The sequence below is a fragment of the Quercus suber genome, unplaced genomic scaffold, assembly GCF_002906115.3.
Source record: "Quercus suber isolate HL8 unplaced genomic scaffold, Cork oak 2.0 scaffold_611, whole genome shotgun sequence".
Lineage (NCBI taxonomy): Eukaryota > Viridiplantae > Streptophyta > Magnoliopsida > Fagales > Fagaceae > Quercus > Quercus suber.
This window is the reverse complement of record NW_027070054.1, coordinates 408,653-433,965: the sequence shown is the minus strand read 5'-3', so window position 1 is coordinate 433,965 and position 25,313 is coordinate 408,653. Positions and strand designations below refer to the sequence as shown.

At 34.4% G+C, this 25,313-nt stretch overlaps 2 protein-coding genes and 1 non-coding gene across 6 annotated transcripts; all 3 read left to right on the top strand.

The window, feature by feature from the left end:
* The first annotated feature begins 1 nt into the window (after window position 1).
* On the top strand, window positions 2–8,624 carry LOC111996821 (F-box/kelch-repeat protein At3g06240-like). 3 transcript variants are annotated; one of them, XR_010625671.1, is made up of 3 exons: window positions 2–734; window positions 3,047–4,631; window positions 8,014–8,624. XR_010625671.1 is itself a non-coding variant. In XM_065765148.1 (3 exons), exon 2 carries the CDS (start codon window positions 5,433–5,435, stop codon window positions 6,411–6,413), a length of 981 nt encoding a protein of 326 aa, XP_065621220.1. In that variant the 5' UTR covers window positions 5,233–5,340; window positions 5,391–5,432; the 3' UTR covers window positions 6,414–6,454; window positions 8,014–8,624. The 3 variants fall into 3 exon arrangements, 2 of the variants coding, with proteins under 2 accessions (XP_065621220.1, XP_065621221.1); XM_065765148.1 differs by lacking the exons at window positions 2–734; window positions 3,047–4,631 and adding exons at window positions 5,233–5,340; window positions 5,391–6,454; XM_065765149.1 differs by lacking the exons at window positions 2–734; window positions 3,047–4,631 and adding an exon at window positions 5,324–6,454.
* A 2,325-nt stretch (window positions 8,625–10,949) lies between these two features.
* Window positions 10,950–20,695, top strand: LOC136061244 (F-box/kelch-repeat protein At3g23880-like). The gene is made up of 3 exons (XM_065765157.1): window positions 10,950–11,940; window positions 19,727–19,851; window positions 19,940–20,695. Exons 1-3 carry the CDS (start codon window positions 11,118–11,120, stop codon window positions 20,534–20,536), a joined length of 1,545 nt encoding a protein of 514 aa, XP_065621229.1. The 5' UTR covers window positions 10,950–11,117; the 3' UTR covers window positions 20,537–20,695.
* LOC111988733 (uncharacterized) lies at window positions 12,077–16,383 on the top strand. Of its 2 annotated transcripts, none has more exons than XR_010625672.1 (2): window positions 12,077–12,343; window positions 15,125–16,383. It is a non-coding gene; the product is annotated as an uncharacterized LOC111988733 (transcript). The 2 variants fall into 2 exon arrangements; XR_010625673.1 differs by having other exon boundaries at window positions 14,189–16,383.
* Window positions 20,696–25,313: the final 4,618 nt, after the last annotated feature.

Here is a 25,313-nt window from a genome sequence, read left to right as displayed (position 1 = left end):
ATAATGACTACAAGGTTGCCAGGTTTTCATGGACTGGTATCAAATGGATACCTCCCCTGAGGTTGAGGTGTACTCATTAAGTTCGGATTCATGGAAAAGAGTTGAACTTGGAATCTCCGGAGACCCAATGTTATTTCCTACGGTTTTAATGGTATTTTGGCATTCCCATTTGTTAGTGGACATTTGCATTGGATGATAGAAATGATAGAAGAAGGAGGTGGGCAAGAGAGGCGTTATACTTCTATGATTTTGTCATTTGATGTCAATAGTGAGAAATTAAAAGAGCTACCAGTGCCTGATGAAGGAGGTTGCATTGCGAAATATCTTACCTCATACAAGGAAAAACTTGCTTTGATTAAATTTGGACATGGTACACAACCATTTAGCAAGCTATGCTCCATATGGGTGATGAGGGAGTACGGTGTGCTCGATTCCTGGAATAAACTTTTTGTTCTACCAATTGAAAATTCTACTGATTTCATTGGTTTCACCAAGTATGGTTTACTTCTAGTTCGAAATAGGTCTCGCCTGGTCTCTACCAACAGTGAATTAGAGAGGAAAGATAAGTCTGTTTTAATTGACCCTGAAGCTCTACATGAGAAGGAGATTAGTAATCAAATTGATTATCTTTTAGATGTAGTTACTTACATGGAGAACCTTGCCTTACTTGGTGAAGCAAACGTGGTATCTTACTGAGAGGATGGTGCTGGGTATAACGAGCGATTTCTTCACAGGTATGGATGAATTGAAACCCTTGTCATGCTTTTACTGGTTGACCATATTTTTGCTCCAGATTTATATGATCCTTTTATGGTTCTGGCTATTATATATTTGTATTTGATATTGTTGTTGTTGTTGGTTTTTTTGGTGTGATCAGAAGTATTTGATATTGTTTGTGATTGATTGTTGCACACATAGTGAACCAATAAAAATATTGAGCCAGCATAACCTTTTGTTTGTGTATCTGTGTTGTAGTGCTAAAAAGAACTCATTAGAGTTATCTTACTCTTTTTTTTTTTTTTTTTTCTTAATAGTTAAAAAAGAAATGGCAAAAGCAATAGAGGAGGAATAAAAAGGAAAAAAATGGTAGAGGAAATGTTTTCTTCTTGGAGGGGGAGGTTTGGTGGGAAAAGTAGCAGGGGAATTGGAATGTGATCCCCTGGTGTCTCATGTGTTATTTATCGAGAGAAAGGAATGGTTGTTGTTTTGACTGGTAGGAGTTAAGAGTGGCAAAGTGGAAATATTTATTGTTAAATTCTCTAGGTCTACATTAATCATTTGAAGTAGTTTTTATTTCATATTTTTCTAAAATTTCCGTTTTTCAGTTTGTACCTATGCCCTGTGTACACTTCCCATCATATATATATATATATATATAAAGTAAATACTTGATTAAAAGTAGCATTAGTGTAACTACCCGAGTACACGAGATGACTAATATATATATATATATACTCAAAGCTGAACCTTATGATCTGTTTTTGTGGGAACATAATTAGAATGAATGTAAGAGGTTTTCTAAACTCATCAGGTTTGAGGTGGGTTGTGTTTCTTGTATTCGCTTTTGGCTTGATCCATGGGTGATCCTAAAAAGGACCTTTTTGGCACCGTTTTGAATTGCCCTAAATAAGGACACTTATGAGGCACACTAATGGGGTTATTCATTTGGACATTCTCTTTACCAGATCAGTCCATGATTGGTAGATGGAGATTTTACAATGTTTTCTTGGCCTTCTCTATTCCCATAAAATTGGTAGGGTCAGGAATGACTAGATTCCTGCTAGGAGTAGTATTTTTGAACTCCTATAAGGCTTTCACTAACGAAAACCTTTATAGAGCTTAAAATGAGAATGTCCATTATTTTTTCAACTTGAAAAAGTAAAAAATAATAAAGTGAGTTGCTGAAATTTATTATCTGAATTGAAACTTCTTCGCATCACACGTGTGTTACAACCATAATTGACAAATAATTAATTTGGTCCCAGTTTTTGTACTATATGAAAAAATTTAGTTTTAGTTGCTTTTTAAAGTATAATTGACAACTAAGGGTCCATTTAGATACAGTTGAAAATTGAAAACACTGTAGCAAAATAATTTTTAAATGTATGAATAGTACCGTGGGACCTTTTTAATAAAAAAGTTGCTAAAAAATGATGTTTGCGGGTCTCGTGAATAGTGCATGGGTGCACTGTTCACGTACAAAAGTCAACATTCACGGCAAACAAAAAAAAAAAAAAAAAAGGAGTAGGAAACGCAGACGCGAAACGCGTCTGCTTTTCATCTGTATCCAAACCAAGCCTAAGTTTCTCTTTTAGAGCTTGATGTAGTTGGTGACAATGAGAGAATTGAGAAGAATTTGGGGAATTTGGGAAAAGGATGAAGGGAAAGTCAAAAAAGAGAGGGGAATTCTAGGAAGCATGGACAAAAAATAAAATCCTTTTTCATAAGGGGGGATTTTTTGTGATTAGGGAGCTAAAAAATAAAGTCCTTTTTTTCTCTTTCTCTTTTTGAAATAATTGTTAGGATAAGTAACTATATATTTATTATAATTTTATAAATCTCCAATTAATTTAAATAATTGGTATATACAATTCTGTATGTGCTAGTGCTTAGTTGTATATTTTGCTCATAATCAGTTTAAACCTGTAAAAATAAGAAAAGAAAGCTATTAAAAGAAATTCAAAATAATATAAAATATAATTAATTTTTTAAAAATTTAATGTAATAATATTTTTAAATTATAAAAAATATGGTAGGTTATTAAATAATATAGAATACATAATAAAACTTCTTTTAAATTTGTAGAAACTCTTGGTTGTGTAATAATAAAATAATCCTATTTAAATGATATAAAATAAATAATAAAGTGATTTTTGTTGTATATTTTGCTGATGGAAGATGAGATGAGAAAGAGAAGAGCACTCTGTTGAAGTTGAATTTAAGATGTAGGAGTAAACTCTTGGTTGTGTAATAATAAAATAATCCTATTTAAATGATATAAAATAAATAATAAAGTGATTTTTGTTGTATATTTTGCTGATGGAAGATGAGATGAGAAAGAGAAGAGCACTCTGTTGAAGTTGAATTTAAGATGTAGGAGGGCTGCAAGACTGAAAAGAAATTTTTTTGCCAGAGGGAGAAGAAGAGCTGGAATGGTTTGAAGAGGAAGTGGACTCAAAGATGGAAGGTGGTGAGAGCTTTGGTAAGATGTAGCAGGAGCACCATAAGAAGTAGAAGAAGCCTTTGCTCGGAAAGTTTGGAAGCCTACTCAAGAAGGATGGCACTAGCAACCATAAGTATAGAGATTGACCAGTTTGGCCTAACTTGTGCCTTAATAGCAGGCAGGTATAATTGGTATCAATTTTCACCTAAATGTGTCTGCTTCATTGTTTATGCTTCCAGAAAGAAGAATAGGATAAAGAAATGATGAGGCTTGTATTATCATTTTATTTTTTCCTTCTATCTCTTTTGAATTTTGAAATGTGATTCCTCATGTGGGACAGTATCTTGTATGTGATGGAGATTTTTTTTTTCCTTCATTTTTATTATGTTCATTGCCTTTCTTATCTAGATTGTATGAATAGGAGTGGGAATTTGAATTTCTATCTTTGATGTACTGCTGCTCATTGTCTATTCTAAATGGATATGTCAGTTGTTGCAAAGAGCTGCAAAATTTTATCTTGATGTGCGGTAGTCTATTTAATGGATAAATCACATATCATATCAGTTATCTCTGTTAATTGTTGCAGAGTTCAAACATCATTACTGTATAGAGGCTGTTTGCATAGTGAATCACATAATTTGCTTCACTTGCATTGCTGGAATTGAATTTCATCTGATATGGAAACAGTCTTGTGAATCTGGCCAACTTCGCCATTTTGTATTTGATTGAAGTATGCCAACTGAGTTAGGAAGTGAATTTCTGTGTTGCCAAGTTCTGATGTGTCATGCATACGTTTAATTGTAGGGAAATTGCCTTCATCTCCAATTGATTAACATTATCATATGGTAGGGAATACCCACTTACCTTGCAATTGCAACATCTTAAGATCAGGACTGACTTGAGTTTAGATGGTAGCCTAGTTGCATGTCAGACTCAAAATGCAAGGAAAGCTTTTTATTTTTTTTATGAAATTTGAAGAGAATATCTCTGTCGGTTGTTGGGCATGAAACAAGCATGAGGTTTTCCTTTGTTCCCAACATATATGAGATATTCCACAACCTTGTCTTTTGTAAGCCTTTCCATGTATTGGAAATGCTGATTGCCTAAGTATTGGTGTATCAAATGGCTTATTTCATAAGTTGTGAATCCAAGAGTTCTGCAACATCGGCGCTTAACCTGGCAGAAGTTACAACTTAATATCTTTGACTTTAAGCATTTAATTTTAACATCTTGAAGAATTGTGTCCAGCTCCCAACTGGGTAATGGTCTTGGTTTGTGTGTGCATTTATGCAGTTATTCTGTTCTATGGTCAAATTATCTAAGCCCACCTTATAGGTTCTCAGCATGGCCCATTGAACTGCATTTGTTTCTACTTCTTCCGTCTTGCAAACAGGAAACTGGAAAGAGCTTAATACTAGTACAAATGCTTCAATCAGTTCGTTACCCAGTTACCCCCAAAGCTATGCAGGTTTGTTTTCCCCATTGCTGCATCATAGGGAATTTGCTTAATGCTTTTCTCTCAAAAAGCTTTTCGAAAGTCCTAATATCATATGAGTATATTCCTACTTGACATGTATTTTTTGTTTGTTAGTGAAGTGTTCCGGTTCAGCTAAAATATAAAATACAAAAAGAAAAAGCCAGGTAAGTTGAAAAAAATTCCCTAATATGCACTAGCGCAAAAAATTTCAAACAACAAAGATTTGGAGTTAAAAATCTTATAGGGCAATGACAACTTCAAATGGAACGATGATTCTTTAAAATGTAAAAGAGCTGAAATTTAAACATTTCCAAAGTTCATTATTTATTTTACAAATTATTTTACAACATTTTTTTTTATCTAAACTCACTAATAATATCATTTTTTTTATTTACTAATAATCTGTTGTCACAACAATTTTTAAAATTTTTTGTAAAAAAATTGGTATCCTTTTTATTATTCTTTTCCATGTGGCCTCGAATTAATTACAACCAAAAAGCCTATTAAAGGAATCCCATAGTTGCTCGCAAGTCACAACACACACTCACGAGTCACGACATCCTCTCTTCCGTTGGAAAATGTCACAGCAAACGGTTTTCCGACGTAGGACGAACCTTGATCTCCCAGACGAAATCGTTTTGGAAATTCTAACAAGGCTGCCAGTGAAATCACTCCTAAGATTCAGGTGCGTTTGCAAAACCTGGTACTCTTACATAACCAACCCCAATTTCATCTCCAGTCTCCACCCACCTTAATAGCTTGTTGTCCCACAATCATGGTTATGTAATATACATGCGCAGTCCCAGTTATTGTTCTTCTTCTCACTGTCATGTCTGTACGGTCTCTTGCGACCGCACGTTTGAAAGGGTATCCGAGTTTAGAATTCCTTTCACTTTTCAATCTGGGCGTCCCAAATTAGTGGGTTCATGTAATGGAATATTGTGTATCACTGATTTTATTGTATCAAAATTTAATGGTGTATACTTGTGGAACCCCAGTATTAGAAAATTTAAGAAGTTGCCCGATACTTGCTTGAGCTGCTTACATCATGCTAAACTCGGTTTTGGGTATGATTCCCTGAATAATGACTACAAGGTTGTCAGGATTTCACGGTCCCGTGTCAAAGATATGCCTCCCCTTGAGGTTGAGGTGTACACATTAAGTTTGGATTCATGGAAAAGAATTGGACTTGGAATTCCGTGGAGACCCAATGTTGTGTTCTGGAAAATAAATTGTTTTTTGTTATCCCCATTTGTTAGTGGACATTTGCATTGGATGTTTCTATATGTAGAAGATAGAGGTGGACGCGAGAGGCGTTTTACTCATATGATTTTGTCATTTGATGTCAAAAATGAGAAATTCAAAGAGCTACCACTGCCTGATGATGAAGGAAGTTGTAGTGCGATATATCTCACATCATTCAAGGGGAAACTGGCTTTGATTAAATGTAGATATGGTGTACAATCATGTGACGCGCTATGCTCCATCTGGGTGATGAGGGAGTATGGTGTGTTTGATTCCTGGAATAAACTCTGTGTTGTACCAGTTGAAAGCAATAGTAATATCATTGGTTTTACCAAGTATGATTTACTTCTAATTCCCCGGCTGATCTCCACCAACAGTGAATTAGAGAGGAAAGTTAAGTCTGTTTTAATTTACCCCGAAACTCTACAAGAGAATGAAATTAGTATTCCAGTTGATAACCGTTTAGATTTAGCTACTCACATGGAAAGCCTTGCTTTACTTGATGGAGAAAATGTGGTATCTTACTAAGAGGATGGTGCTATGTTGCATAAGAAGTGATGTCATTACAGGTAGGGATGAATTGAATCCCTTCTCTTGCTTTTATTTGTTGCAGTAGGCTAGGTAGCATTGTTAAAACCATAGTTTTTTCCCCAGATTTATATTATCCTTTTGTTGTTGGGGCTGTTTTATATTAGTATTTGATATTGTTTGTGGATGATTTTTGCACGCATAGTGAACCAATAAAAATAATTGGCCAACATAACCTTGTTTGCTTGCGTGTCTTTGTTGTACTGATAAAAAGAACTCAGTTGAGCTATCCAACTATTTTTTTTCTTCCAAAAAAAAAAGAAAAAAAAGAAATGGCAAAATAGATAGAGAAAGAATAAAAATAAATTTAAAGAAGAAGAAGAAGAAGAAGAAGAAGAAAGAAATGGTGCAAGAAATGTTGTCTTCTTGGAGGGGTGGGGGGGGGATGTTTGGTGGGAGTAGTAGTGGAGGGACTTGGAATGGGATTCCCTGTTCTCTCATTTGGTTTTTATGGAAAGAAAGGAATGCTCATTGCTTTGATGGGCAGGGGTTAAGTGAGGCAAAGTTGAAATATTTATTGTTGAAATCCCTATATGAGTGGATTCAATGTCTCTGTTGTCCTCTCCCACAAGGCTTCTAGATTTTCTGGATTCTCTTGGTCTACATTAATCCTTTGTAGTAGTTTTTATTTCTTATTTTTCTATAATCGGTCCTCTTTTTTTTTTTTTTTTGGTAGCTATGCCCCATGTACACTTCCCGTCATCCCATGTACTAGGGTGGTTTCACTTGTGTTATTTTTAATGAAGTACTTATTTATCCTAAAAAAGAAAAAAGAAGCAAAAAGAGAATGAAAGAAACTCAAAGTTGAAACCTATGGCGTGTCTTTTGGGAAACATATTCAGAATGGGTTTAAAGGTTTTCTAAATTCATCTAGTTTGAGCTGGGTCGTAGTTCTCGTATTTTCTTTTGGCTTGATCCATGTTGTTGTGGGTGATCCTTAAGGAGGCCATTCCAGCACCATTTCGAATGACCTGAAATAAGGAGACTTAAATGGCAGACTATATCTGTTGGAATAACAGAGTTATCCACTATTTTTTCAAACTTGGAAAAGAAAAAAAAAAAATAGTAAGCACCAGGGGATTTTTTACGAGTTGGGAGCCAAAAATAAAATTCTTTTTGTTTTGTTTTTTTTCCTTCTCTCTCTGAAATAATTGCTAGGATAACTATATATTTGTTATAATTTTATAAATGTCTAATTAATTTAAATAATTGTTATATACAATTCCATATGTGTCAGTGTTTAGTTGTACACAATTGGTCTTAAACCAAGGATAAGAAGAAACAGAAACCTGTTAAAAGTAATTCAAATTAGTATAAAATATATTAAATTTTGTTAGATTAATTCAAATTTTTATTATTATATAAATTTAAATTTTTTATTTTAATTTAAGGGTTATTGATATAGAATAAATAATAAAACTTCTTTTAACTTTCTAGAAACTCTTGGTTGTATACTAATAAAATAATGATATGAAAATAAAATAAGCCTATTAATATAAAATAAATAATAAAGTGGTTTTTGTTGTATATTTTGGTGAAGGAGGATGGAGCAAAGAAATGGAAGAGGGCTGGGTAGATGTTTATTTTAGGATGTGGGAGAGCTGCAAGATTGAAAAGAAAGAATGTTTTCCGGAGAGAGAAGCAGAACAGGAATGCAACAAAGAGGAAGTGGACTCAAAGATGGAAGGAGGTGAGAACTTTGATCAGATAAATGGGATATCTTCTACAGAAAACATTGATGATGGTGGAAGCCCACCATCAAAGCAGCAGCAACATAAGAAGAAGAAGCCTATGCACTGCTCAGAAATTTTGGACGCCTACTCAAGAAGAAGGGCACTAGCAGCCATAGGTAGAGAAATAGACCAGTTTGGCTTAACTTCTGCCCTTCTAGCAGGCAGGTATATTTGGTATTATTGCACCTAAATGTTTTTACTTCATTGTTTATGTTCCCAGAAAGCAGATAGGTTAAAGAAATGAAGAGGCTTGTATTATGTTTTTAGTTTTTTCTTCTATTTCTTTTGCTTTTAATGTGATTCCTCACGTGGGACAGTATCTTGTATGTGAGTGGAGATTTTTTTTTAACTTCATTTTCATTGTGTTAATTGTGCTTGTCTAGATTTTGTGAAAAGAAGTGGTAATTTTGAATTTTCATCTTGATGTGTTGCTGCCCATTGTCTATTCTAACTGGATATGTTGTAGCAAAGAGCTGCAAAATTTTATCTCAGTGTGCAGTAGTCTATTAAATGGATAAATCACATATCAGTTATCACTGTTAGTTGTTGCAGCGTTTAAACATCATTAAAGCATGAAGAATTACTGTTTAGAAAGGGAACCACACAATTTAGTGTCTTTTGCTGCAATTGAATTTCATCTGATTTGGGAAGTCTTGTAAATCTAGTGAATTTTACCATTTCACGTTAGTTAATCGAAGTATACCAACTGATTTAGGAAGTGAATTTCCATGTTGTCAAGTTCTGATGTGCCATGCATAGGTTTGATCATATGGAAATAAGCTCCTCCATCTCCAACTGATTGACATTATCACCTGGTAGGGAACACCCACTTACCTTGCAAGTGCAGTATCTTAAGATCAGTACTGGCTTGAAACTACTTGAAAGCCTAGTTGCATGTAACTCAAAAAGCTAGGAAAGTTATTTATTTTACTGTTTGTTTATTTGGGTAAGTCAAAAAATTTCTGTTTTGCACATATGGGAGTGATTTTTTTAGAAATCCAAAGAGAATTTCTCTGTTAGTTGTTGAGCGTGAAACAAGCATGAGTGCTTCCTTTGTTCCCAACATATATGAGATAATCCACAAACTTTGCCTTGTGTCAGCCTTTCCATGTATTGATTGCCTAAGTATTGGAGTATCAGATGGCTTATTTCATAAGTTGAATCGAAGAGTTTTGCAACATTGCTAATGTTACATTGACGGTTTTTTTTTTTTTTTGATTGAGTGTTACATGTACAGTTTGTTGTTTTTATTGTGGTCAGTCGTATAAAAACTATACTGAAAGTAAGTGTTATGTGATAGCATATATATGTGTCTAAGTGACCCCAATGCATACTTGTAGCCGTAGGTAGGTGAAGCTTAGGTGGGAGACATGTTTTATTTGTGCTGAGCATGGTCAATTGAATAACAGTTTTTTTTAGAACGAAACACACACACACAAGGGAGATGGAATGAGGCTCTAACACAAAGGCAGGTTTTGCTTCTTCCGGCTTGTACACATTCTTCAATCAGTTCCCATACTAAAATGTGTCGAGCATGAGGAAATGCAGGTTTTGCTTCTTCCGGCTTGTACACATTCTTCAATCAGTTCCCATACTAAAATGTGTCGAGCATGAGGTTCTAACACAAATGCAGGTTTTGCTTCTTCCGGCTTGTACACATTCTTCAATCAGTTCCCATACTAAAATGTGTCGAGCATGGTCAATTGAACAACAATTCTTTTTAGAACGAAATACACACACACGTAAGGGAGATGGAATGAGGTTCTAACACAAATGCAGGTTCTGCTTCTTCCGGCTTGTACACATTCTTCAATCAGTTCCCATACCAAAAAAAACTATGCACGTTCGTACTTTTGCAGTTGTTGCATCACAATTAAGTTCAACAGATGTTCTTCAAAAAATAACTTCTGTTGGATTTTCTGAATGTTTTTCCTCCCAAAAAGCTTTCTAAAAGCCCTAATATGAATATCATATGACTGTATGCCTACTTGACATGTATTTTTCATTTGTTAGTGAAGTTTTCCGGTTCAGAAAAAAATAAAAGGAAAGCCATGTGGTTGAAAAACGTTTACTAATATACAATAGTGCAAAAACTTTAATACAAGGGCAATAAACCAAGCAAGATTCTGTTTGGTGGGTTAAGAATCTTAACACCAACTGTTTGCCTATTTGACATGTATTTTTCATTTGTTAGTGAAGTTTTCTGGTTCAGAAACAATAATTTTTTTTTTAAAAAGCCAAGTAAGTTGAAATCCATTTTCAAATCTACACTAGTGCAAAAATTTTAAATAAAAATTTAATTAATAGGACTCACCATTCATGTGAGAGGAGGAAATATGCATTTATAATATTTTGAAAGTACACAATAATTTTTCCTTTTGTAGGTGCAGTGGTCACTGTACAAGTATAAATATTTGTGGGGTGTTGGGAGCAAGAGTCGGGGTTCAAATCTTTAGGAGAGAGTTACAAATACGTATACACTTAGGTTAAATTAGAATAAAAATTCTATCTTGTAGAAAAAAAATATCTCACTTTTTATCTCTCCATTTAAATATACGCTTAAGATATTACTGTTTTAGTGTTTTAGTTGAATAAGACTTCTATTTCAATTTTGCTTCAACTAATTCCTAAAAGCATATTTAAGAGAAAAAAACACGCCGTGTCATTGACCCAAACGCTATTCCCCTCTTATCTCCCCATTTAAATATACGTGTCAGATATTTCCTGTTTTAGTTGAATAAGATCTCTCCATTTAAATATATGTGTCAGATATTTCCTATTTTAGTTGAATAAGACTTCCATTTCAATTTTGCTCCAGCCAATTCCTAAAACCATATTTAAAAGAAAAACACTCATTGACCCAAACATTGCTCAAACCTCAAAACATCTTTCTCTTCTCTTCCATTAGAAAATGTCACAACCAACGATTCTCCTCCGTAGGACGAACAATCAACTCCCAGAAGAAATCGTGGCGGAAATCCTAGTAAGGCTACCCGTGAAATCACTCCTAAGATTCAGGTGCGTCTGCAAATCTTGGTACCGTTACATAGCCACCCCCAATTTCATCAATAATAACTTACTGTACTGCAATGACCACAATCGTGGTTTTTTCATACACATGCCCAAGACTACTGGTTCCATGGTTTCTTTTAGTCGTCCTCACGGTCAAATCTGTACGGTAGCTTCCCACCACACGTTTGAAGCTATATCCGAGCTTAGAATTCCCTTCGCTTTTCAATCTGGGTATTCCCATTTTGTGGGTTCATGTAATGGCATCTTGTGTTTCTCTGATTATAGGTCTTTTGAGTTTAAAGATGTATACTTGTGGAACCCCAGTATTAGAAAATTTAAGAGATTGCCCGATACTTGCTTGACCCACTTATTTAATGTGAGTCTGGGATTTGGGTTTGATTCCCAGAATAATAACTACAAGGTTGTCAGGATTTCACAGTCTACTGCCAAACCTATGCCTCCCCCTGAAGTTGAGGTGTACTCCTTAAGTTCGGATTCATGGAAAAGAGTTGGACTTGGAATCTCCTGGAGATCCAATGTTGTGTTCCACAAATTTAATTGTACTTTGACATTCCCGTTTGTGAGTGGAAATTTGCATTGGATGATAGAAATGATAGAAGGAGGTGGGCAAGAGAGGCATTTTACTTCTATGATTTTGTCATTTGATGTCAATAGTGAGAAATTCAAAGAGCTACCACTGCCTGATGATGAAGGAAGAGGAAGTTGTTTAAAATTCTACTCTTCAAGGAAAAACTGGCTTTGATTAAATTTGAAGTGGTGTCAACCACATAGCGCTATGCTCAATTTGGGTGATGGGGGTAGGTGATTGATCCTGGAATAAACTTGTGTTCTCCAATTGAGAATCTTACTGATTTCATCGGTTTCACCAACTATGGTTTACTTCTAGTTCAAAAAGGCCTCGGCTGGTCTCTACCAACAGTGAATTAGAGAGGAAACATAAGTCTGTTTTAATTGACCCTGAAACTCTGCATGAGAAGGAGATTCAAGTTGATTATCGTTTAGATGTAGCTGCTTACATGGAAAACCTTGCTTTACTTGATGGAGCAAATGTGGTATCTTACTAAGAAGATGGTGCTATGTGAATAAAGAGTGATGCCATCACAGGTATGGATGAATTGAAACTTTTGTCATGTGTTTACTGGTTGCAGTAGACATGTTAGTATTTAAAACCGTTATTTGTGCCCTGGATTTATATGATCCTGTTATGGTTGCGGCTGTTATATATTAGTATTTGATAATTTTTGTGAATAATTGTTGCACAGATTGTGAACCAATAAAAATAATGGGCCAAAATAACCTTGTTTTGCTTGTGTTTCTCTGTTGTAGAGATAAAAAGAATTCATTGGAGCTATCTAACTATTTTTTTTTTTTCTTACTAAGAAAAGAATAGGGGAAGAAGAAAGAGAAATAAAATAAAAAAAAGAAAAAGAAAAAGAAAAAAAGAAGCGGTGCATGAAATGTTGTGTATTTTGAGGGGGAGGTTTGATGGGACAAGCAGTGGGTGACTTGAAACGCGATCTCCTGGTGTCTCATGTGTGTTTATGGAGAGAAAGGAATGGTCATTGTTTTGATGGGTAGGAGTCAGTGGTGAAGTTGAAATATTTATTGTTAAATTCTCTAAGTCTACGCTTCATTTGTATTAGTTTTTATTTCCTATTTTTATAAAATCTTTCGTTTTTCAGTTTGTAGCTATGGCCTATTGGAATGATTGTTATAGGTTTTCTAAACTTATTAAGTTTTTTATTTTTTCGTATTTGCTTTTGGCTTGATCTATGGTGTGGGGAGGTCATCCTTAAGGAGGGCCTTTTTGGCACCATTTCGAATTGCCCTAAATAAGGACACTTATTTGGCATAATATATGCGTTGGACTAATGGAGTTATTCATTGGGATGTTCTCTTTATCAGCTCAGTCCATGATTGAGAGATGGAGATTTTACAATATTTTCTTGGCCTTCTCTATTCCCATAAAATTGGTGGTGCTAGGAATGACTAGATTTGTTGGATTCCTGCTAGGAGTAGTATTTTGGAAGTTAAGTCCTACTATAAGTCCCTCACTAACGAAAAGCTTCATATAGCTTTAAAAGAAATAAATGTGAGTTGCTAAAATTTATTATCTGAATTAAAACATTTTTGCACATTGCATGTGTGTTACAACCATAATTGACAAATAATTAATTTGGTCCCAGTTTTTGTTTCCTTTGAAAAAAGTTTGTTTTAGCAACTTTTGAAGTATAATTGACAAATAAGTTTCTCTTTTAGAGCTTGATGTAGTTGGTGACAATGAGAGAATTTAGAAGAATTTGGAGAGTATGGGAATAGGATGAAGGGAAAGTCGAAAAAGTGAGAGGAAGGCTTACTTGCTCAATTGCCCTGGTGGGATATTTCCAATGGGTGGATTATGTGCCTTACTGCCATTGGCCCATTGCCAGATTCCGTTGTCTATAGTTGTTGTCAATCACATAGTATGCAAGAGGGGATTTTTTGTGATTAGGGAGCCAAAAAATAAAAACCATTTTTACTCTCTCTCTCCGAAATAATTGTTAGGATAAATAACTGTATATATTTATTATAATTTTATAAAGGTCTGATTAATTTAAATAATTGATATATACAATTCTGTATGTGCTAGACCTTAGTATATTTTGCTCACAATCAGTTTAAACCTAGAAAAAGAAGAAAAGGAAACCTATTAAAAGAAATTCAAAGTAATATATATAATAAATTTTATTATTAAAAAAAAATTATTAATTTAAAAAATTTTAATATAATAATATAAATTTCAAATTAGTAATATTTAAAAAATATGGTAGGTTATTAAATAATATAAAATACATGATAAAACTTTTAAATTTCTAGAAACTCTTGGTTGTATAATAAAAATATTATCCTATTATTATTATATAAAATAAATAATAAAGTGATTTTTGTTGTATACTTTTCTGATGGAAGATGGGAAGTAAGGAAAAAGAGAGGACTTGGTAGAAGTTGAATTTAAGATTTAGGAGAGCTGTAAGGTTGAAGAGAGAGAATTTTTTCCAGACAGAGAAGTAGAGCAGGAATGCTTCAAAGAGGAAGTGGACTCAAAGATGAATGGTGGTGAGAGCTTTGATCAGATAATTGGGGTATCTTTTACCAAAAACATTGACGATGGTGGAAGCCCACCATCAAAGTAGTGGCAACATAAGAAAGATGGCACTTGCAACCATAAATATAGAGATTGACCAGTTTGGCCTAACTTGTTCCTTAATAGCAGGCAGTTATATTTGGTATCAATTTGCACCTAAACGTGTTTGCTTCATGGTTTATGCTTCCAGAATGCAGAATAGGTTAAAGAAATGAGGAGGCTTGCATTATCTTTTTAGTTTTTCCTTCTATCCCTTTTGATTTTTGAAATGTGATTCCTCATGTGGGACAGTATGTTGTATGTGATGGATTTTTTTTCCCTTCATTTTTATTGTTTAAAATGCCCTTCTTATCTAGATTGTATGAATAGGAGTGGTAATTTGAATTTGTATTTTGATGTCCTGCTGCCCATTGTTTATTCTAAATGGATATGTTAGTTGTTGCAAAGAGCTGCATAATTTTATCTTGATGTGCAGTAGTCTATTAAATGGATAAATCACATATCAATTGTCAGTATCACTGTTAATTGTTACAGAGCTTAAACATTATTACTGCATATAGAATTGCTGTTTGCAAAGGGAATCACGCAAGAATCTAGCCTTATGAATCTAGCCAACTTTGCAATTTTGTATTTGATTGAAGTATGCCAACTGATTTAGGAAGTGAATTTTTCTATGTTGCCAAGTTCTGATGTGTAATGCATATGTTTAATCGTTGGGAAATTGCCTCCATCTCCAACTGATTAACATTATCACATGGTAGGGAACACCCACTTAGCTTGCACTTGCAAGTGCAATGGTAGCCTAGTTGCATGTCAGACTCAAAATGCAAGGGAGGGTATTTGTTTATTTGGGTAAGTCAGGAATTTTCTGTTATCCACATATGGAAGGGATTTTTTTATTTTGGAAATTTGAAGAGAATTTCTCTGTTAGTTGACCGTGAAACAAGCATGAGTGCTTCCTTAATTTGTTCCCATTGTGAGAACAAATTAAGGAAGCATGAGTGCAGCCTGTTATCGGTGTTCAAGTGCTTCAGAAGATGTTCTCCATTCATTATGGAGTTGTAATGGTCTTAAGGAGGTATGGGAGAAGGATTTTGGCTGGGTTTTCGGGTCTGGGATGGTCTTTACATCATTTAGGGACCTGGTAAAGCTTGTCTTCACAAAATCAGGGACAGCAGCTCTGTTTGCAACGACTGAGCGGTCAGTTTGGTTTCACAGAAACAAGACCTGAGTAAATGAAAGCACTAGGCCTCTGGGTCAGATTGCAGACTTTGTGCGCGATTACCTTCGTGATTGTAAGTCTCTAAATCACAGTTCCCCCCCTGTTCGTAAAGCTGCTCCTAGGAGTTGGAGTCTGCCTGCATGAGAAAGTTGGAAGATTAACTTCGACGGTGCAATGTTTGGTGAATCTGATGAAGCTGGGGTCGGGGTGATTGTTTGCAATTCAAAAGACAAGGTAAAGGCTGCTTTGGCGGAAAAGATCAGTAAACCACCATCAGTGGAAGCGTTGGAGCTGCTGGCTGCATGAAGAGCTGCACTTTTTTCTCTGGGACTTAGTCTTGACAGGGTGATTTTTGAAGGGGATTCGGAGCAGGTGATGAGAGCCCTTCAATGGGGCGGTTGAGACTTTGCTTCGGGTGGTCATCTTATTCGAGATATTTTATGTATTGTAAACTCCTTTGTGAGTACCTCTATCTCTCATGTTTGTAGGCCGGGTAATGCAGTAGCTCATGCCCTTGCCTAGAGAGCTAGACATTGTTTTCCTATTTCAGTTTGGTTGGAGTCCTATCCATCAGACATTGCATCTTTTGTATTAGCTGATTTTCAGTCTTTTGTTTAATTAAAGTCATTGGGTTTCTTTCTCCAAAAAAAAAAAAAAAAAAATTGTTCCCATTGTATATGAGATCCACAAACTGTCTTGTGTCATGTATTGGAAATGCTGATTGCCTAAGTATTGGTGTACCAGATGGCTTATTTCATAAGTTGTGAATCTCAAAGTTCTGCAACATTGCTAATGTTATATATTCAGGTTGTTGTTATTGTGGTCAGCTGTATAAAATGTATATTCACAGTAATTAAGTTATATATATATATATATATATATATATACACTTATTGGCGGTTGAAGCTTAATGTGGTGGCATGTTTTATAGGTGTGAGCCAGTGTCATTTACCCAACAAAATTATCATTTGTAACATGAGGCACCTAGAAAGTCAAATTTTAAACTAATGTTTAATTTTGAAATAAAGCTTTTCTTTGAACAATACCAAACGTATTGAAATACCTGGCGTCAAAAAGAAGGGGAAAATGGAAATGTTTTTAAAATTCCCCTCCGGATGAGTTAACAAACTCTTACTAGTAAGTCTACAAACTCCCAAACTCTTAATGAATAATAAATGTAACAGGAGCTTGGTGAAAATTGCACAACACTTTATATCAAAAAAATTTAAACAAGAAGATTTGGAGTTAAAAAGAATTTTGTGGCTTAAAGACAGTCTAATATTCTTATAGAGAAAACTTTGGAATCGCATCTCCCATTTCTCACTTGTTTTAAGGGGAAAAAAAGTTTTATGTTCAACATAGGATATGGTGGAGGTGATTGGCATAGGATATTCAAAAAGCATTATTGTGAAACCGATAATTTTGTAGGGTGTGGATTAATGGGGATTTATTTTGATATATTAGTGGATTGATGATATGGAATAATCTTTTTCTAATTGTAAAAGAGTTTTATTTTTTATTTTTATTTATCATCTAGTAAATATAATGGTTATTTAATATATATATTTTTTAATTTAAAAATAAATTATATAAAATTATATATATATATATAAGCTTAATAAAAGACTAATTAAACTTAAAAAATTGTAAGGTAAAAAGCTGTACATTTTCTTGTAGATGAGAATATTCTTCTTCTTCTTCTTGTTATTTTTTTGAGCTTGCCTAGAATCACCTATTACTACCCGAACCTCTCTCTTTCCCTTCAATCCCTAGGTAGGCCAATAAACCATCTTAGTGGTCACCTCCTTTAGATAAAAATAAACTTATTAGGCTTAAACGTGCTTTTGGTCCTCATGAATATATTTGAAACCGGAACAAGCATTCATTCATTGGAAAATTATAGAATCATAGTACATTGCTTCCACAACTAGTGGAGGTGAATCCTCCATCCAGTGAATCTCATCATGAACATTCCTAGCATATCGAGTAAGAGAGTGGGCCAAACTATTCGCATCCTGTTTGATACAGCTGACAGACATCCAATGCAGCCCATGGATTAGGCAGTGGACATCTTTAAAGACATGTTCCAACAAAAAGTGATTTGTATTCGGGGAAGAAATTGATCTCATGACATTGGCATTATCTCCCTCTATGATCAGCTCCAAGAATCCAGCATCAATTGAGAACTCCAAGGCTTTCCAGCAAGCTAAAATTTTAGCCTCTTCACCATCATTCCCCGGTGGTCCTTTGACAGACATAGCAGCCATCACCTCGTCCCTCTCGTTGCGGATAATTGGACCAAAACCAGAGCTATTCAAGTCCGCAAAAATAGCAGCATTGAAATTTAGTTTAAAGATTGAAGCAGGAGGAGGGTGCCACACATTCACACTTGACTGTCTGACCGGTGTAGACAATTGCTCTTGGGTTTGTTGGAACTCACCCAAATAATCCAAAACTTTTTTATTTTCAACCAACATGGTTCCTTGAGTTTCCCCCCATGTATTGCCGTATTCATTTGGTTCCAACTTCCAAGTAAGCCATGCTTGAACTAGAAACATTTCAAACTCATCCATAGTCAGCCTACCCAGCAGATCTTCAAATAGCTGAATAATTTTAGCTTGGCCGTGGGTACATCTATGTAATCTGATAGAACTCCTGGCCCAAACACCTTGGGCTACACCGCATTCCCAAAACACATGTATCCCAGATTCTGGAGTCCTCTTGATGTTGTCTTCAATGATTCTTCTTCTTGCAAGATTCACACGGGTTGGAAGAATATCCTGGCATGCTCGCCATTCGAAAACTTTAATTTTATTAGGTACCCGGAGTTTCTATAGCTTAGTCCACACATGGGGGTCGAAAGCCATATCAACTAAAAAATTTACTTGAAGATTTACACAACAAAAGCTAAAATCAAACATTTTAATAAACTAATCTCTACACAATAGGAAAACAATTCAAGATGAGATCAAAGCTCCAAATAATTCAATCTATTATATATTTTTCATTTCTTTCCTTTCCAACTTTCCTTTCTTTTTCTTTGTATTTTTTTTTTCGTTCTAGTTAAATACTCAAAATATTATTTAAGGAAATATAATATGTTAACAGTGTTTGATTTTACTCATTAAGGAGGAATTAAGCAGATCTGAGAAATGGCTTTCTTCAATTCATAGAAACATATGCGTCATACATGAACTTTATTTAATTATTAATGAGGAATTATACTTTGCCACCCTAAATTATACACAGATTACACTTTGCATTTTAAAATATTCAAATGCATATTTTGCACTATAAACTATGACCTTTCTTATACTTTGCACATCAATGTTAAGTTCATTGTTAACTTTGATAGAGAAGTATGACATCACGTAAAAAATATTTAATTGCCCCTCATCTCAATCTTTTAACAATAAATAAAAAATTATACTTTACCACTCTGAAGTATACTTTTTATTACATTTTACATCATAAATTTAGAATTTCTATTCAAGTTAAAATCAAACTTAGCGTCGGAGGGTAAAGTATAATAAGAGTTATAGTTTAAGGTGTAAAATATGCATTCAAAAAATTTAAAGTGTATACGGTCGAGTGAGTTGAAGCGTAAAATGTAATTTTCCCCAAAACTCAGTGAGCTTACATTTATTAGATTAAAAAAAAAGGGCTTAATAGTTGACTGATATTATACTGTTTCACAGTTAACACGTACCCTGTCTCTTCCGTTGAAAAATGTCCCAAAGGAAAGAAGAACGAGGAGTGATCCTCCAACGTAGGTCGAAGCATGAGGATGATCTCCTAGAAGAAGTCGTGTTGGACATCTTAGCAAGGCTGCCAGTGAAATCTCTCCTTAGATTCAGGTGCGTTTGCAAACCCTGGTACTCTTCCATAGCCAACCCCAAATTCATCACAACCCACCTCCTTAATCACAATCACCATCACGGTTATGTCATACACATTCGTTGGTATATTCCTAAACCTTCATCTGGTTCTTCACGTTCTGGCGGTCAAGTCTGTACTCTCACTTGCGACCACACGTATGAAACCATATCCGAGTTTAGAGTTCCCTTCACTTGTCAATCTGGGTTTCCCCATTTTGTGGGTTCATGTAATGGAATATTGTGTTTCATTGATTATAATGTAGCAAGGTCTAATGTTGTTGTTTACTTATGGAACCCCAGTATTAGAAAATTTAAGAGGTTGCCCGATAACCGGTCTCCCATTTTGAAGTTCGGAATTAGGTATGATTCCCAGAATAATGACTTCAAGGTTGTTGGGATTTCACGGATTTTTGCCACGTCTAAGCCTCCCCCTGAGTTTGGGGTGTACTCATTAAATTCGGATTCATGGAAAAGAGTTGAACTTGGAATCTCGTTGGGATCCAATTTTTTTTTACAACAATGTGAATGATTATAAGGCATTACCATTTGTTAGTGGACATTTGCATTGGATGTTAAAAATCGTAGGTGGACAGGAGAGGCATTCTGCTGATATGCTTTTGTCATTTGATGTCAATAGTGAGAAATTTGAACAGCTACCACTGCCTGATGATGAAGGAAGAGGAAGTTGTTTTATGAAATTCATTACTTCCTTCAAAGGGAAACTGGCTTTGATTAAATTTGAAAGTGGTGTCCAACCACATAGCACGCTATGCTCAATTTGGGTGATGAGGGAGTATGGTGTGATTGATTCCTGGAATAAACTTTGTGTTCTATCAATTGAAAATTTTAATTTTTGCATTAGTTTCACCAACGATGGCTTACTTCTAGTTCAAAAAGGGCCTCTGCTGGTCTCTACCAACGGTGAAATAGAGAGGAAATATAAGAATGTTTTAATTGACCCTGAAACTCTACATGAGAAGGAGATCGGTAATGAAGTTGATTATTGTTTTGATGTAGCCGCTTACATGGAGAACCTTGTTTTACTTGATGGAGCAAATGTGGTATCTTACTAGGAAGATGGTGCTATGTGTCTAATAAGGAATATCATAACATGTACTGATGAATTGAAACCCCTGTCATTCTTTTACTGGTTGCACTAGGCATGTTGGTATTGTTAAAACCATAACTTTTGCTCCAGATTTAAATTACCTTTTATGATTGTGGCTGTTATTATTAGTATTTGATATTGTTGTTTTTGTTGAGTTATTTTATTTTATTTTATTTATTTTTTGTGACCAGAAGTATTTGATACTTTTTTGTGATTGATTGTTGCACACATAGTGAACCAATAAAAATAATGGGTCAACATAACATTGTTTGCTTGTGTGTCTGTGTTGTGTGCTAAAAAGAACTCATTAGAGTTATCCTACTATTTTTTCTTTCTTTCTTAATTATAAAAAAAGAAATGGAAAAAGAGATATAGGATAGAGAAGGAATAAAAAGGAAAAAAAATAAATGGTAGAGGAAATGTTGTCTTCTTGGAGGGGGAGGTTTGGTAGGAGAAGTAGCAGGGGACTTGGATAAAATCATTTTGGATAAACTGATTTCTTAGACTTTGTAGTTCGTGCAAGCGATTTTGGGGGTGTGACCAATCCAAGAGTAAGCTTTTTTCGATAATAGTTGTAGCCTGTAGGATCATTATTAGCATTAACTATATATCCTACAACTTGTAAGACAAAATGTAATGCTTCAATATTTTTCTGATTATAAGTCAGGGACACAATGACAGAAAAATTGTTTCTTAACGCCCTTTGGGCTAGTTCTTGTTGCTCCCTGGGCACTGCATTGAACCTAACAGAAGTTACAACTTGAGAGCTTAAACTTTCAGCATTTAATTCTAACATCTTGCAGAATTGTGTCCAGCTCCCAACTGGGTAATGGCCTTGGTTTGTGTGCGCATTCATGCAGTTTTTGCTATTTCCTTGTGTGATCAAATTATTTATGCCCACCAGACCTGCTCTCATATTGAATAGCATATGTTTATGCTACTTCTGGCAAAGAGGAAAGAGCCTAGTACGCATGCTTCAGTTAGCTCCTTACTGCCAAAGCTATACAGATTCGTTCAATTTGTTTTTCCCCAGTTTCTGTATAACAATTAAGTTCGAAAGAATTTCTTCAAACATTTAGCCATTATATTGGGAATTTGTTGAATGTTTTTCTCCCAAAAACTTTTTGCAGGCCCTTATATCATATGAATGGATGCCTACTTCTTTGACACATATTTTTCGTTTATTAGTGAACTTCTTTGGTTTAGCAAAAATATAAAAGAAAAGCCAAGTACGTTGAAAAACATTTCCAAATATACACTAGCTCAAAAAATTAAACAAGAAGATTTGGAGTTAAGAATCTTGTGTCTCAATGGTACTGTCAAATTTTCCCATGAACAAGAATCTGAGTATATGATACAAGAATCTGAGTATATGATAGAATCTGAGTATCTACTCCCAATCCCAAATGAGGTGAAGTTTTTTTTTTTGAATAAAATGAAGTGAAGTGTTAGTACTTAGTATATACTCTTTGTAAACATATTTCAATGTTATCCTCACCGTTGTAAGTTTAACTAATATAAAACATTTATTTATTTTCTGAAACCAATAAAACATTTACTAGCCTTTGGACACGCGCTCATGCGTGTGCTCAGAGGTTTTTCTATTTTTTGGGTAAATATTAATAATTTGCATTTATTATAATTTGAGATTTTTACTTTTTCAATCACAAAAAAAAAAAAAAAAAAAGAAAAGAAAAGAGAATACGTGAGGTAAGTTTTGTAAATTAGATTTTGAGATTTTTACTTTTTCAATCACAAAAAAAAAAAAAAAAAAAGAAAAGAAAAGAGAATACGTGAGGTAAGTTTTGTAAATTAGAGGAGTTTTAAAATTAACAAAAGAGTGATCATATTTTGTATGGAGTTAGTGAGTAGAAGTAAGAATTTAAATCAACGTAAAAGTAGGAGTTTATTAGAAGTATAAAGGCATTTCAATGTAAAAGTAGGAATTTATTATTTTTGTCAATTTACTATTTTAACCTCATTTTTAAGTTTTAGGTAGGGGTATTTTTGACAATAAAAAAACAATAACTAACTTTCTTTTGCCAATTTACTATTTTAACCTCATTTTTAAGTTGTTGGTTAATTAATTTAGGGGTATTTTCGACAGGGAAAAAAAAACAATAACTAACTTTTTGAATCCTCTTAATATGTACAGATTATATTTATTCCCAAAAAAAAAAAAAAAAAAATCCCACCTTAGCAACTTGAAAAAGAAAGTCACATTCTAGTGTTACTCACTGCTTTAACACAAAGCACACACACTCAGGCCTTTCTCTTCCGTTGGAAAATCAATGCCTGGAAGGAAAAAAGAACGAGGTGCCCAACCTTACATTAGTGAACAAATAAAAATAATGGGGGGTAGGAGTTATGAAAAGTTGAAATACTGATTGTTAATAGTCCTCATACAAGTGGACTCCTATCTCTCCCATAGTCCCATGTCGTCTCTCATAGGGCTTCTGGAGTATTTAGATTCTCTGGGTCTACATTAATCCCTTGTATATTTTATTCCAAATAAAAGAGATAAACATATATTCTCAAATCACAATTCTATTCCAAATCATATGTCTTTCACAATTACAAGAACAATAGTTTAATAGGGTTTAGGAATTACACCAATAACAAAAGAGAACTAACTTGCATTTAATAAAGATAACTTCTAATTTGAATTCATAACTTAATTTTTTTTTTTTATTCACAATAACTAATAACAACTTATCTCTTACGATTTGTTGTGAAAGTGTTGTGAACATATATTTTTTTTAAAAAAACATGACTGCGAGAGTTTGTAATATTTATTTTTATTAAAAGAAATATATATTTTAAAATTTTTATTTTATTTTTAAAATGGAACACGTGGCTAAATCAAAAGTTATGATTTTGAAAAGTGTTAAAGATAAAAAAACTTAAATCTAGGATTTGGATATTATCTTTGAACTACTTCTTAAAAAATACAAAGAAAAAAAAAAAAAAAAGAGAAAATTAACTGGACATGGTTATTTTTTTTTAATTTTTTTTAAGTGAGCTATTTACTTATAAAAAGAGTTTATAAGACTTTGTTATCCTTAATTTAAAGAACTCTATTTGAACTAAACAAGAGGTGAATCCTCTTATAGATTATTGAAAAGTTCAAGTAGATAGAGATATTTCATAAAATAGATATAGTTAAAATAGATAGAGATATTTCATAAAAAAAAAAAGATATAGTTATATTCATAGAAATTGATAGATACAGAGTATAGAGATATTTTTTTTAGAATATAGAAGATAATCACGATAACCTTTGTATGTGTATATTACTACAAGTGGGTCCTACCATTTAAGGTAGAAATGGTCCCAAACATATTCATAGTGGACTATAGCGGAGTTAAAGGGTTAAAAAAAAATAGAGTTTCTACGTTGCAGCAACCATGGGGCCAATCTCCACTGATGCGAGATTGAGCATAAAAATTTAGTAAGAAAAGAGTATACATAAGCAAAACAATCGCGATATAAAGTACAGAAATATGAAAGACACAAAGGTTGAGCCAAATGATAATACGAAATTAAGAGCAGGAAAAGACTAAATCATTGAATTTCGAGGGAGCCAAACATGAAGTAAGGATGAGAGAGAGAGAGAGAGAGAGAGAGAGATCACGAGATAAAGAGACAAACCTGGGGTTGCTGGAGGAGAGAAGGCGCTGCTGGAAGAAGAAGGAGCTGCCACCCTCACCGTTAGGGATTTTGGATTTTAGGGAGATGTGTGTTTTAGAATTAATTTGGGTCTGCCCCTGTTTAATAACATCTGCAAATTTTCTTATCAAAAAAAAAAAAAAAAAGATTTGGGTTAAATTAATTTGGGTTAAAAAAAGAAAAAAAGAAAAACTAACGTGGCAAGACATGTGTCTGTTGATGTGGCAATAAAAATTAGGCCGTTTGACACGTCAGATTTTTCCATCCATGAGATAACGGCAGGGACTAAGTTGACACGACACTAAAAGGTTAGGGACCAAATTGATACAATTGAAAGATTAAGGACTAAATTGAAATATGGTGTAAAGGATAGGGACCATTTATGTAGTTTACCCAAAAAAAATCCTACGTTATCAACTTTCCCAAAAAAAAAAAAATAATAATAATGGTCCATTGAGTACTCTAGATGATTACCAACAGGTTTTGATGAATCAAGAAAATTCACCAATGAATCGCACGATGCTCCTCTCGCTTCGTATACTAACCTGCACGAAACAAAAGAGAAAACCTATCGAAGGACACCGGTGTGGTGCCGGCCGAATACCCTCCGAAGATTAAGTCAGAATATATGCTCACAACTCTAGAGTGCTAGAGAGGGTTAATTATACGTACCTTGGCTTGTGAGGGTATTGGGGCTTTTATAGTGGCTTGAGGTTGACATCCCTTCCTTGGCGCGGAAGTCTTTTCCTTATAGGACTCTTCTTGTAGAATCCTAAACGTGATGAATAAGTCTCCTCCTTATGCGGAAGATTTTTACCAAGTATATAAGATTTCCGGAGTCCTACTAGCGCAAGGACTCTATTTGGGCCCTTATGAAAATGGGTCAAAATATCCCCCTTTAGGGGCTCAGCAGGCCCATGGACAACTAGCCCACCATTCTTCACCCCGTCCATATCCGGCCCGTTCAGGTCCGTCCAATGGGGGCCCGTGCAAACGATGGATCCGTTCATTCGGGCGTAAGCGGACCATATTCGGTCCGTTCAATCACATAAGACATTCCAAGATATTTTTCC